General features: G+C 39.0%; 1 protein-coding gene across 4 annotated transcripts in view; it reads left to right on the top strand.

Moving 5' to 3' along the window:
• Nucleotides 1-14962, top strand: part of ACAP2 (ArfGAP with coiled-coil, ankyrin repeat and PH domains 2) — a 110651-nt gene that overhangs the window by 50392 nt on the left and 45297 nt on the right. For all 4 annotated transcript variants that reach the window (XM_034780622.1, XM_034780621.1, XM_034780623.1 and 1 more), the window contains one exon: nucleotides 7086-7198. In XM_034780622.1, coding sequence (XP_034636513.1) covers nucleotides 7086-7198 — 113 coding nt within the window. The remainder of the gene's footprint in view (nucleotides 1-7085; nucleotides 7199-14962) is intronic.

Below are 14962 nucleotides of genomic sequence, written 5' to 3'. Positions count from 1 at the left end.
GTAATCATAATTAATTAATTTCTCAGCTGGTTCGACACAGGCTTGGTTTGTTGATCTTGTTGAAAGATGTATTTTTTTAATTTTGGCTTTTCCTGAGAGGTTGGTGTAAAAGTGGTGGGGCTGGGTTAGATATGCTGGGTAGTCTGATTTTGCTTTAGGTAAGATCTCCATTTGTTATGGTTTAATTTGTCTCTGCAGTATGTGCATGGACCTGACAAGGATGCTAGAAGCAATCCATACGTATAAAAATACAGTAAATGAACTTTTTCTCTCATATGCTTGGGTACATGGTGGTTGGTGGAATAAGATGGCAACATCAGGTATATTCTAGGACCCTTTTTGCTATAAATTTACAGATGGAAAAACAAGTATTTTAGCTGCCAAAAGGGAATAGGCAGCCTTCAGCGAATAGTATTGTCAGTCTAATGTGAGACTGACAGAGCTCTTGTTTTCTTAGAAGTCTGATGCAGCCGTGTGTTTCAGCAACAACTTGTTGAGTTATTAAATAACTTTGGACTCACTAAGTTAATCCCTTTCTCTCAAGGCCATAATAACTTTGTTTTGTAGCATAGTTTGTATGATGCTGTGAACACAGCAATAATATGGTAAAATAGGTTTTTTACTGTATTCAAACACTATTCTTTCATGTAAATAGTAAACTCCTAGAGTAATGCTCAGGAGGGAGCTGGAGGGAGGGGAGATGGATGAGAAAAGCATCATAGCAGTCTCCTCCAGCCAAGATGAGGAGCCAGATGCTGCCATGTCTATGAATCAGGAGTGGATTCTTTCACTACTGTTGCTGAAACACATGTACATTTTGGTCCTTTGCTTCTGAAGGGAGAATGATCCCTCTTAACCACCTAAAACAGAACTACTGTTGGAAAAATAAGAGTTACTTCCTGGCACTAAAATAGGGATGAGACAACCTTGTGTTGTCCCAGCTTCTGCTAACTTCTCAAACTATTTTGGGTTTTGCTAAAATATCTCAAGTTTGTTGGTTTGGTTTTTTTTCTAATGGTGATTCGATTTCAAAACCAAAGATATCTTACTGTGATGCTGGCACTGTGTGAGGGGAATAGAAGATTCCCCTCTCAAAAGCTGGGTTTGCACAATGGATATCCTAAATATTGGGTGTACTGTATTTATTTTTCATTAAGATTTTCTCTCCCCTCATCTCTGCTTTTGTCACTCTTTGTATTTGATGTTCATTTCAACCTGCCCCATTTTCCACCCTATTTTTCATTAGATTTCTATAGTTTGAATTAGAAATCTAAATCCAATGAAATCTAATGTTTATGCTGGCTAGCTGAAACATACTTTGTTTAAATGAAAATTTTTTGCAAATAAGTTATCAATCTTTAGCAAATATGTTTATGCTTAAGGAATATAAAATTCTAAATCATGTGAAATGACTAGGTATGTTTCCTATAGAGTTCTCTGGAAAGAGCTGGAAGTATTTTTTCCCCTCTGATTATTTTTGTGATTCATGAAACTTTTTTCCATATGCCAGGGTAAAAATACATTACTATAATATGACTGCTTTGCCCCTTTTGTCTTTCATAATATAAATGCTAAGACGATACTCTGTTTGCCAGTTTCTTTTTCAACAACTATTCTGTTGCTGTTATAGAAAATTCGTCTCCCCCACCACCACACACACCCCAAAACTCCACCAATGAAATACTATGGATAGAGCAGTTGGAGGCCTTTAATTGCTTTTGTCTTTCTCTTGCAGTTTGACCTTTGACTCATATGTAAATGACCTGCTGTGAAGTACAAACATTAAAAATACTGAGTCAGTTGTGTGCTGCATGTAGTTAGGGAAATATGAAACTATCTGCACCTACTCTCAAGTCTTTATGTACCATGTAAGGTTGCAAGTCAGTTGAGCTAAGAGCAGCAGTATTGTCCATGCCAAGAGAAAGTCATGGTTTCAGTCAACTTGAATTGAAGCAGGAGCTGCATAATGAGAGAGCACTTGGATCGTTTACATTCATGCAAGGCTACAAAGAAAGAAACTAATGGATCGTGTTTCTTTTTACAAGACAATTGCAATTGTCAGAAACAACTTTGTGAATCTATAGGAGAATGTGATGACTGCATGGCACTCTTGGTTGGGTAGAAAGAATCCAGGAAATATATCTCTTTTCCTCAGACAAGAAATCACAGAAATCATTAAGGACAGTAAGATGCAAATCTTTAGCAGGTTTCATTATGTTTGGGAGTTGGTAAGTTTGAGAGAGAAATTAAAACATTAATTAACTTAAATACATTTTGTAAGAAAAATGTTAACTCAGCAAATTTTAGCTCTTTTGAAAAGGGCACAGTATGGAAAAAAACCCTGAAAATACTTTGTAAAACACTTATATTTTAAAATGTTTGTAATGTACGCATTCTTACTTTATACTAAAATGGTACTGTAATATTTATACTGAGTATGCATTTTTATATGAAATTTGTGTAATATTTAGCATCTTCTGAATTTGAGACCAGGTATCAAAGAATGAAGGTTTATGAAATGTTGAGGAATAAAGAAAAGTATACGTGTCTGAATTCTGGGTTTTATGATCAGTGGGTTATAAACTGATTTGTTTTTGTGTTTTTAAAATATAAGCCCATACAATAGCTGGTTAGTGCTAAATTTAAACAGTAGTTTTTACTTTTAGAGTGAGTGCCTATTATCAGATTCTGAATTATTAGCCAGTGTTCTGATCATGATATAGTTACCTATTAAAATAAATTGGGAATAGCTGAAAATATTCTGTGTGTAAGCTCTTTGGCCATTTTATTGAATAATATACTGTCCTGGGCACAGGCACCGGTTGTCTTTATTGCCTGCATCCATTCATAAAAGGCCTATATTAACAGTTGTAACCATCCCATTGGACAAGATTTCCACTCCTCCCCCCCATAGCTAAATCAGTACAACCCCTTGTGTGGACACAGGTGTACAAGTATAAAGATGCCTTATAGAAGTATAGCTTATTCTTCCACATTTCCATGAATAAACTATGCTTCAACAAGCATCTTTATACAGGTATAAATGTCTCCATGCTAGGAGGTTGTACTGCTGTAACTACACTCTCATCTGATACAGTTAAAAGCAATACAGAAAGTGTTGGTAGATGAGTCCCTATGGAACAAAGCTCAAATCAGAGTTCAATGGAGGTCCCTCATTAATTTAGCTACTGCTAAAAATTAGTATGATCTGAGCACCCTGCTCTCTGTGAAGTCTCTGTGCAAGTTTCAGAGGGGTAGTTGTGTTAGTCTGGATCTGTAAAAAGCAACAGAGTCCTGTGCATTCGATGAAGTGGGCATTCACCCACGAAAGCTTATGCTCCAATACATCTGTTAGTCTTAAAGGTGCCACAGGGGAGACTGTTGCTTTGTGCAAGTTTGTCATTCTCCCTCTCAGCAATGAACTGCCCCTCAATTGGATGAAGGACTGGTTAAACTTAGGGCTTGTCTACACAGCCCTGCTGTGTAGGGTAGATTCAAATCCCAACTTGCCGTGAACTAAATGTTCTAGTAGAAAAGCCCTCCGTTTATTTCAATTTGTTTATAACATGAATTAAGATAATGCTGAATTTAGGTCACTTTAATTCTGAATAAGCATGACCACAAGTGGTTTAATGCAGTATAAACTACTTTGAAAGTGAATTCAGTTTGTTTCCTGAGTTTGCCCGTGTAGCCAAGCACTAAATGTATTTCTTGTTCTTTGGGCAATGGCTTAAGGTTTCACAGTGTATATATGTATATGATGTCACTCTGTGTGCATGTAAATCTCTGGCAGACTTCAGCCCGTTATGTGCAATGAAGATCTAGAATTTCTTAAGAAGAGTTGAACTATCCACCCAAGGAACAGGTCTGTGCACCTCCAGGAATATGAAAACCAGCATACTACTTATAGATCAGCACCTCCTTGATTGAAGTGAATCTGTCAGCCTCCCTGAAGAATGTAATAGCTGACCCAGTCCACAAAAAAGCCAACATCAGATGGAGACAATCTTTCTATTGTCCTGTCTCTAGCATCACATTCTTCAGTAAAATCATTGAGAAAATAGTGAGAGTCAAGCTCCAGCATTGTATGATCTCTGCAGCCATGCTGGATGCTTTGCAATCAGGCCCCAGACAAGACACAGCATACCCCAGGGGTGGCCAAACTTACTTATCCTCTGAGCCACATATTGTAATCTTCAGAAGTTTGAGAGTCTCAAGACACACGCAACCTGCCCCGCGGGGCGGTGCCTATTGGGGCTTGGGACCTCATCCCTGTGGGGCAGCACCTGCTGTGGCTTCAGACTTCCACCTGAACCACAGCATCCCTGCTCCTTGCAGGGCAGAAGCCTCTAGCTCCACTACCCTGCCACAGGGCGAAAGCCCCAAGCTCCCTCCCCCAGTCTGGTAGGCGGAGAATGGGGGGAAGTGTAGGGGGCTTTGCAAGTCACTCTTTAACTGTAAAAGCGCTGCATATGGCTTGTGAGCTGCGGTTTGGCCACACTAGGCATACAGCCAGCACTAATGGCATTAAGACAGCCTTCTTATGGCAAGGGATGGAGGCTACATCTCAGTGTTTCTACGCTTAACCTCTCCTCTGACTTCTGACACAGCTGTCCTGTTTAGATGGTATGTCAGGAGAAGGTGGTGTATCACAGAATCATAATATCAGGGTTGGAAGGGACCTCAGGAGGTCATCTAGTTCAACCCCCTGCTCAAAGCAGGACCAATTCCCAACTAAATCATCCCAGCCAGGGCTTTGTCAAGCCTGACCTTAAAAACCTCTAAGGAAGGATTCAGAGTAGCGGCCGTGTTAGTCTGTATCCCAAAAAGAACAGGAGTACTTGTGGCACCTTAAAGACTAACAAATTTATTTATTCCACTCTATATGCATCCGAAGAAGTGGGCTGTAGTCCACGAAAGCTTATGCTCTAACAAATTTATTAGTCTCTAAGGTGCCACAAGTACTCCTGTTCTAAGGAAGGAGATTCTACCACATCCCTAGGTAACCCATTCCAGTGCTTCACCACCCTCCTAGTGAAAAAGTTTTTCCTAATATCCAACCTAAACCTCCCCAACTACAACTTGAGACCATTACTCCTTGTTCTGTCATCAGGTACCACTAAGAACAGTCTAGAGCCATCCTCTTTGGAACCCCCCTTCAGGTAGTTGAAAGCAGTTATCAAATGCCCCCTCATTCTTCTCTTCTGCAGACTAAAGAATCACAGTTCCCTCAGCCTCTCCTCATAAGTCATGTGCTCCAGCCCCCTAATCATTTTTGTTGTCCTCCGCTGGGCTCTCTTCAGTTTTTCCACATCCTCCTTATAGTGTGAGGCCCAAAACTGGACACAGTACTCCAGATGAAGCCTCACCAATGTCGAATAGAGGGGAATGATCACGTCCCTCGATCTGCTTGCAGTGCCCCTACTTATACAGCCCAAAATGCTGTTAGCCTTCTTGGCAACAAGGGCACACTGTTGACTCATATCCAGCTTCTCGTCCACTGTAACCTCAGGACCTTTTCTGCAGAACTGCTTCCGAGCCGTTCGGTCCCTAGTCTGTAACAGTGCATGGGATTCTTCTGTCCTAAGTGCAGGACTCTGCACTTGTCCTTGTTGAACCTCATCAGGTTTCTTTTGGCCCAATCCTGTGTAGCAATACAATGGCTTCAATCATTTCTCCCTAACCGGGTGCAGAGAGAATGGACAACTGCTTCTCTTCCTTTCTCTCATCCCCTAACCCTCACCTAAGGACCTATCCTAGTCTCCCTCTTCAGTATCCATGCAAGACCATTTGGAGAATGGTGAGGCCAATAAAAGGTTGATGATACTCAGCTATCTCTTTCCTTTTCCAAAAAGTCAACCAACATCTGCATAAGGATGCTGCAGGTCTACAGGTGACTAACTCCTGGAATAAGAGCAGCTACCTCATATCAAAGCAAGCAAGACTGAAGGGTTGATGGGCAGGAGAGGGGCAAAAACTTTGGAGTGGTTGGGTCATTGTGTTCCCTTTCAAATGAAGATGCATCTTGTGTCGCTGCAGAAATTGTTTTGGGATATGTGCTTATTATTCCAAAATCCATTGGCTGTATCTTTGACAGCCGTGCCCATGTTTTTGTTCGGTGGACCCTGTGAAGTATTTATTTTGTGTTCTGGATGTTCAACTTCCATTAGCTTTGTGTTTTTGGCAAGGTTGAGGAGAAGTCCTATCAGACTTGTTAGCCAGATATTGTCCTCCTTTGCTCATTGTGTTTTCCCTCTCATACATTTATTGAATAATCTGATACATAATTGAGAGTTCAGTCTTGATTCCAAAGGGCAATTCGGGATATGAATTTCACAGCCATCTAGTGTATTTGGATGCTTATTTACTATTAATTTTATTGGGAATAGTGTTCATATCCCTTAGACATCTTTGAAAATCTCACCCTATTAATAAAATATCAGATGTGAAATTCAGAACAGACACTAAAATTCAGATGTAATCAAAGCAGAGGGATAATAAAAGAAATAGGGTTGTGGGATGGGGGAACTCTGTACAAAACACAAATATACAATGTTGAGCGTGTTGTTGCTGTGAAATATAACGTTCCAGTAAAGGCACGGTGGTTATCACAATTTCTGATTGATTGCAACTTTCTGAAAATATACTCTTAGTTCAGGTATTGTTACTCAGTCACTCATTTGTATCTAGACAGTTGGATGCTCTGCTTTTAATCAAATTACAGAAGCTTTCATATTTTCTTTCAGTTTGATTTTCAGTTTCTTGGCTTTTCTGACACTTGCCCACTGCTGATGTGCAGTTTATTACGCTATAGAATGATGCTCTTTTTCACAAGTATCTGTAAATATGGCTGGTAAAACTCCCCGTGTCTTATTATATAATGCTGTTATGACATGTATAGATTTTGTGAAATAAAATTGACTCTAGTGCCTTAAAATTCACATTCTTAATGTTGTGTGTGGGCCTAATAGTTGCAGAATAATCAATAGGTATTGCAAGCATGATGTCATTGCCAAATATTTGCACAGTTTGAAATGAATGTTTTGAGCGGCATTTGAAATTTAATTTTTTTTTTTAAATACCAGGATTTCTCCAGTGATGATACTAAGCTAGAATACAATGTAGATGCAGCCAATGGCATTGTTATGGAAGGGTATCTCTTTAAGCGAGCCAGCAATGCTTTCAAGACTTGGAACAGGTAAGACTTCAAAAACTCTCCTTGTTATGGTTTGTAACCATACTGATTATTAGGCTGATTTAGAACCTTGGAAAACCCATTAATTCCACAGAGTTGCCTGAAGCATAAATTGGTGCACCATTTGGCCTGTTATATTTACTGCAGTGACTGTACAGAATTCAAGGAAATTTCTTGTTTTGTTTTCTTGCTTGTTTGCAAGCACAGGGCCTGATCTTTGCACGTCCTCGTCTCAGAGCTTCTATTGAAATCCATTCAAGCCACAGGTGCCAGCTTCTGATTTTTCCCTGGGGGTGCTCAACCCCTGCTCCACCCCAGATCCAATCCACACCCTTGCCCTCAATCCACCCCTGGTCCCAACCCCACTCCACCTCTCCCCCACTGCCCCATCCCTGCTCCTCCCCCTCCCTACCGATGCCTCCTGCAGGCGGCGGAACAGCTGTTCTGTGGTGTGCAGGAGGCACTGCGAGGCAGGGGGAGGAGTTGATCGGCAGGGTGGAGCATTATAACTCGTCATTGTGTACAAAATGTCATGATCTATAAATATAAACCCTGGGGAAATAAAAATGTGTAAAGACCTGTGGTTTAAATGACAATATACTGTGTGTGTGTGTGTGTGTGTGTGTGTAATACTGAGGGACTCTAATATCCACGTTGTCTACATGGGAAAAGCTAAGGCGACTCAATGAAAGGGGTGAAGTCAATGCACACAAGTTGGCCTGTTATCCTGCCTCCCACATGCTCTCGTTGAAAAGTAAAGTAGTCTTAGTTTGCTGTAACTTAATCTTCCTTGGGGTAAGTTCGTAAATTAAATTTTATTCTTAATATTTTACAGTTTATTTACACGCTCTTCTCAGTTGTTGGTGCACCTCAATTGTGATGTCAAGGGAGTGCAGTTCTAGAGGGAAATGAGAGAGCCTCCAGCATGTACACTAAACTATAGAGTACAACTCTGCAGTTTTAAATCCTTTCCCTGACCATTCAGTGCTCCTGTTCGTTGTCATGCGCCCCTAGCATTGCCCCAGTGCATATATTAAGCCATTTGTATGCTATTGTGCTTCAGAGTGACTGTGCATACTGGAGTATGTTGTGGGAATTGCGTATACTTTGTGTTGTGCTGTTCAGTGATAGAATAGATCTTTTTTATTAACATCAATCAGTTTTAAAACATTAAATGACATCGGCTGGATCTTTTTCATTATAAAAGAGGGGATTGCTGGTAGGGTTTTCTCTGCAAGGGCCCCAATACTCTAGGACTTGCTCTCCCCCATGGTTAAAATATCTCCAGATTATGACTGTTTTAGGGGAGACTAAGGGTAGGCTACCAGAGGTGTTAGAGGGCTGTTTCACGCTTTGATTTCCTGGATGGCAGAGTTAATTGGTTACTGTTTGTTTATAAAAGTAGTCAGAATTTTTGTCAATTTTTTCATTGACAAATGTTTTTTCAAAGAAAATGATGATAATTTTCATCAACACTTTTTTCATTCAAAACTTTTCTATTTTTCAACAGAAAAATAAAAACAAACTTCCATTTAGTTTCAGATAGAACAGTTTTGTTTTGTTTGTTTTCACTTCCTCACCAATCCTGTCCTTCAAAAACAGAAAGGAGGATGAAATGCCAAAACTGAATCAAAATCTTTTATTCAGATTTAAATGAAACTGTTATTTTGATCCATTTTCTCTTAAAAATTGTGTGTGGAGGGGGGAAATCTGAAATTTTGAACTGATTGAAAGGCTTTTTCATGAAAAGTAACATACTACTTTTCAACTTGGCTTAATTGTTTGCTGGTGGATGAGTTTGTTCCTCATATGATTGATTTTATTTATATATATATATATATATATTCAAATTGCTGTTGATCATTTACATTGATGTAAGACTTAATTGTCTGCTCTTTCTATAGGTGGCTCTTTAATACTGTTTAAATCTAAAGCAATAAATACATTAGATCTTTATGTATATATTGTGATTGGTCCTACATTTATTAGATTAGTGCCACTGCAGTACCTTCACTGTAGCTAACACAGTGGCTTTTTCTGTCTTGACTGCTTGGGATTAATCATTGTGCATGCATTGAGCTGGGTCTGGCCCAGACCAGTGCTGAGAGCTGTGTGTTGTACTGTCAGGCAGCAAACTGGAGTTCAAATCCCCCTCGTAGCCTTTCCATGTTTAGCCCAGAAGACTGGAGAGGAAGGGTTGGGACTCAGTGCTTCATGGCTGTTTAAGTTGAACCCTAGCGTTTTAGGAGAGAGTCCGTGCTCGAGAAAGGGTCTGGTTTGTGACAGATGGGGTCATTGTCATGGTTACTGCATCATAGGCTTGAGAGAGGGGGACTTAAGGCAGTGCACTTGGGTGCTTGGGCCCTGATCCAAATTCCAGTGAAGTCAATGGAACAACTCCCATTAACTTAGCTGGGTTTTAAATCAGGCCCTTCTAGTGCTTGCAGGTATCACACTAGAAGTCCTTGTTGAGAGATGCTTATGGGGACAGGGAGAGGGAAATACACATTCATTGAGAGTCTGCATGGCCAAAACTTTAGCTTCTCTTTTGCCTAGATCCTTGAGTGCGGTGCTAATAAAGACCCAACTGTATGGGAAGGAAGGAAGCTGGACAGCAATTGTATGATGGGGGAAATAGCTGACAAATACGCTCTTTGCCTCATGGTTTCATAGCTATTGATAGAAGTTACGTAGGTGCTGTACCTGAACGATGATATAATTTCAATTGGTTGAATATTTTAAGATGCCAATATAAAATAAACATATGGAGGCCACATTAATAATTTCAGGAGGATAGGCAATGAAATCCTGTCAGCACAAATCTGCTGAGCTGACCTTATGCTGTTGAAAGAAACCTAACCAATGGCAACTGTGGAAAATACCCCTCCGTTAGAGAGAGCTGAAATAAACAGCTCTGCAGCAAGCCTGAACGTTCTTGGTTTCACTGGAAAACTAAATCTTGGATTTGTTTATATTTTCATATTTAGTTCTCCTGTAAGTATACAGTAAGCCTAACACAGCAGTTCTTCATCTTATATACTGATACGTTATCTCCCCATGTGTGAAAGCCTAGTTGAATGTCCCACAATCCCTCTGGAAATGAGGAAGATCAGATGTGATGGACTGTATAAGGCATCACAGCATTTAGTATTTGAGTCAGGATAGGACATTTGTAGGTTTTGTGCTATATTCATTCAGATTTCTTTCTCTTGTATAATCTAGCTAATAGTTTATCTTAGTGTCATATTTTCAGTAGTAAATTATATTAAAAATTCTTTATGGACTATACAGTCATTTGTCTACTTTGATCAGTGTCTACAACTAGCTCCATTTTCTCCTTTCTTAAAAAGGAAATAAGCAGGTCAGACTAAATGATCACAATGGGCCCTTCTGGCCTTGGGATCTATGAATCTTTGGAAAAGGTGGCTGTTGTTTCAGTCACAGATTCTAAGACCAGAAGGAACCATTGTGATCTAGTCTGACCTCCAGAGAACTGCTCCAAAATAAACTTCCAATTTTGCTATAAAAATTGTCAGTGATGGAGAATCCACCACGACCCTTGGTAAGTTGTTCAAGTGGCTAATTAATCTAACTGTTAAAAATGTATATCTTATTTCCAGTCTGAATTTAGCTAGCTTCAGCCTCCAGCCATTGGATCATGTTAGACCTTTCTCTGCTACGTTGATGAGCCCCTTTGTTCTACATGTTAGCACTTTATAGACTGTAATTGGGTCACCCCTTTACCTTCTCTTTGTTAGCCTTAAGGAGCTCAGTCGATTGAGTTTATCACTATAAAGCATGTTTCTGATTCTTAATCATTCCTGTGACTCCTCTCTGAACCCTTTCCAATTTATCAGCATCCTTCTTGAATTGTAGACTCCAGAACTGGACACAGTATTCAGCAGGGGTCTCACTAGTGATGATCTCTCTACTTGTACTTGAGATTCTCCTGTTCATACATCCAAGGATTGCATTAGCCTTTTTGGCCACAGCGTTGCACTGAGAACAAATGTTCAGTTGATTATCAGAGTCACTATTTCACAAGATAGAATCCCCCATCCTGTAAGTATGGCCTACTTTCTTTGTTCCTAGATGGATATATTTACAATTAGTCATATTAAAATGCATGTTGTTTGCTTGCTCCCAGCTTACCAAGTAATCCAGATAGCATTGTATCAGTGACCTGTCTGCTGCATTATTTACCACTCCCCTAATTTTTGTCTCATCTACAAACTTTATCAGTGCTGGTTTTGTATTCTTCCAGATCATTAATAAAAATGTTAAATAGCATTCAACCAATAACAAATCTCTGCAGGATCCCACTAGAAACACACCTGTTCGATGATGATTCTGTTTTTATAACTACATTTTGAGACTTGTCAGTTATTAAATGGATTTAAAATTGGCTGTGTGCCATGTTAATTTTATATCTTCTAGTTTTTAATCAAAATGTTGCAGAGTACCAAGTCAAATGCCTCCCAGAAGTCTAAGTGTATTACATCAACACTATTCCCTTTAACAACCAAACTTTAATGTCATCCTAAAAAAAAAAAAAAAAAAAAATCAGGTTAGTGTGACAGGATCTATTTTCCAAAAAGCCATGTTGACTGGCATTAATTATATTAACCTACTTTAATTCTTTATTAATCAAGTCCTATATCAGCTATGCCATCATTTTGCCTGCTATCAATTGTCAGACAGGCTTATAATGACTTGTGCCAGTATTTAAAGAGTTACCAGAATGACCCAACATTAGCTTTCTTCTGGAACTTCCCCAGTGCTCCAGGACTTACTGAAAATCAACCTTAATGGTCCAGCAAGCACCTCAGCCAGCTCCTTTAAAATTCTTGGATGCAAGTTATCTGGTCGTCTTGATTTTAAAAAGGTCTAACTTTAGCTGCTGTTTAACATGTTCCTGAACTACTAGTGGAATGGAAAGTGTGTAGTTATATGATATGATTACATCAAATGTTTTTCCCCGAATACAGAACAGAAATATTTATAGAGCACTTCTGCATTTTGTACATTGTTATTGATAATTGTACCATTGGCACCTAGTAATGGACCAATACGCTTATTAGGATTCTTTTTGTTCCTAATATATACTTTAACATCTCCTTTACTGCCTTAGCTATACTGACTATGGATTTCTCCTTGTGTCCCTCTGCTTCCCTTATCAGTTTTCTGTAATTCCTAACTTCTGATTTGTATTCATTATCATCAAGTTCCCCTTTCTTCCATTTGTTGTAAATATATTTTTCTTACTTTATTTTCATTTACAAGTACTTTTCTAACTTTGTTTGCTGCATTTTTAGGCATAAATGCAGTAACTTTATCTGTTTCTGAAGTCTAAAATGAGAGGATAAAATGCATTGTTTACATATAGAAACTGGACATCTCACTGAAATATAATTAGAAATATGAAAGGTAAAGGTGACATAAGAACCAGTTTTACACTTTTATTACAGTGACATCAGACTTTATCACAATGATGTACATTCTGTCAAGAAAAAAAAGGGGGGAAATTTTCCCTTGCTCTCCTATTTTCTGGTGTGTGGTTACTTTAATTCCCAAACTGGCCAGTTTGTCTTCATGTATTGTGCAATCTCCTGGGCAAAAGATTTGCTTTTGGTTTGTGTTCATATTACTGAGATTCCAGAGCTAGCCAGGAATCAAATGTTATATTCCAGAGCACTTTTATTGGCTCTACAATTAACATTACTGCCAGAAGCTAAGACTGTTTTTCAATGTGGCATTTTTTTAGGATTAGTACTGATGCTGCAGTGCAATTCTTCATTTTTTTTTTCTTTCCTTTTTTTTTAAACCACAGATGCAGAGACTTTAGTGTTAATTTAATTAAAAAGGTCTGTCTGGCGTTATGACAATAATGCCAGTAAGTGATGAAGATATTAGAAACTTCTGTAGATTCTGATGGGTGAGGCTTATAGTTAAGACTAAAAGTTTAGAGTGTATTAAAGGAAAACTGCATTAGAATGTCTCCAGTCATTTGGCTGCATATAACACATGACTATAGTGCTGTTTATTTCTTTAAATGTCTTGTATGTAAAAATGTAAAATGAAGCAGAAAGCATTTAGAAATTTTGATGCCTTTATACATCTGAAGAAGTTCAGAGCTGCAACCCAAGACTCTGGGAAGTGCAGGAAATTTCCATAGTGTTTTTTGTTTTTTAAGATAAGTTATTTGCGCACGCACATGTGAAATAAAACAAAATAAAAAAAAACACCTTAGGGAAAAATATAGAATTTGCATAAAAGTGCTGTTGAAATGTACTTTTCTGAGTCTCCTTCTGCAGTGCTGATCTTCTTTCTTGCTAAGTGCAGGCTGCTCTTCCAGTTGGAATTATTTAAAAAGGGTAATTGCCAGTTCCACCCAGTTCCTGTCAATTAGCACTTTGACATCTTTCCAGTATTTTTAAAATACTTCGTTGTAACTTTTATTTCCTAAAAATACATTGGAGTAAAAATCATGGCACTTTTTACAAAAACATTTTGCTCTAAACTTTCCAAGATGTTTTACGTTACTGTCTTTTTTAAAAACTGCCATTGTTTTTCCTTAACTAGCAAATGGATGCTGCCCTAATTAAATAAGTTTCTATTACCTTGGATGAAAATACCATATGGAAATGTAAGTAGTAGTAAGTTGACAGCTTTGGGGATTCTTTAGGGAAATTATCTGCTTACAGGCAAGTCCCCTTTTCCCAATAAAATAATGATTTACATTTTCAAGACCAGTGATGATTAAAGGCAATCAAATACTATTGTAAGTTTTCATTGGGTGTGGAGCAGATCAGTGCAGTGCTAGCTGTCAAATACTGATGATGGTGCATGTCTTGGTATATAAGATTCATAAATAAACTTGTGGACGGGTTGCCAGGCAAATCATGGAATCTATACTCAATGTGACATTGTTGCCTTGTAACTTTATTTTATCGAGCAAGACAAAACAACTAGGTGACATTCTCTGAATGTTATTTGTTATATTGAGTGTTCCTCCCTTTATTTTTATTTTGTGTAATTGTATGTTCTGTAAGTGTGTGTGTGTGTGTGTGTTTGAGGGGAGTGGGGGTTGTATCCAGTGCCCCTTCTTTTTGAAGTATTAAGAGCTAAACATTTTGAAATCTTGTATAGTACTTCTGTGAGTATTCATATACATGGTGGTGGACTTCAGTGGCTATGGGAGCAAAAATGTAATATTTTTATAATGGAAAGTGTGCAAAGAGGGGTATGCAGATTACTGCTGGAGTAAGAGTTATCTGTATGTACTGAAAGATATTCACACGTATTTCCTCAGTGGTTCAGGAAGTGAAACCACACTTGGTTCTTAGAGTGATGCACTCTATGGAAAATTACTTGGGTTCCTGGAAATTAAATATTTTACAAAAATTCCTTCACTCTTTATCAGTGGTATATATGTGAGTGAATGTGGTAGGTGGAAAGAAACCCCTTAGGGAATAGTACTCTCTAGGGTTACCATATTTCAACAATCAGAAAAGAAGATGGTGGGAGCCCTGCCCCTCCACTTCCCGCCCGCTGACTTCCCCCTTCAGAATCCCCAACACTCCCCCCCAGCTCCTTGTCCCCTGACTGCCCCCTCCTGGGACCCCTGCCCCTAACTGCCCCCCAGGACTCCACCCCCTACCTAAGCCTCCCTGCTCCTTGTCCCCTGACTGCCCCTTCCTAAGACCTCCCTCCCTAACTGCCCCCCTAGGACTCTACCCCCTACCTGTTCCCTGACAGCCCAAAACC

The sequence above is a fragment of the Trachemys scripta genome, chromosome 9 (assembly GCF_013100865.1).
Source record: "Trachemys scripta elegans isolate TJP31775 chromosome 9, CAS_Tse_1.0, whole genome shotgun sequence".
NCBI classification, from domain to species: domain Eukaryota; kingdom Metazoa; phylum Chordata; order Testudines; family Emydidae; genus Trachemys; species Trachemys scripta.
Note: the sequence above shows the minus strand (reverse complement) of the source record. Positions and strands in the feature narration are given on the sequence as shown.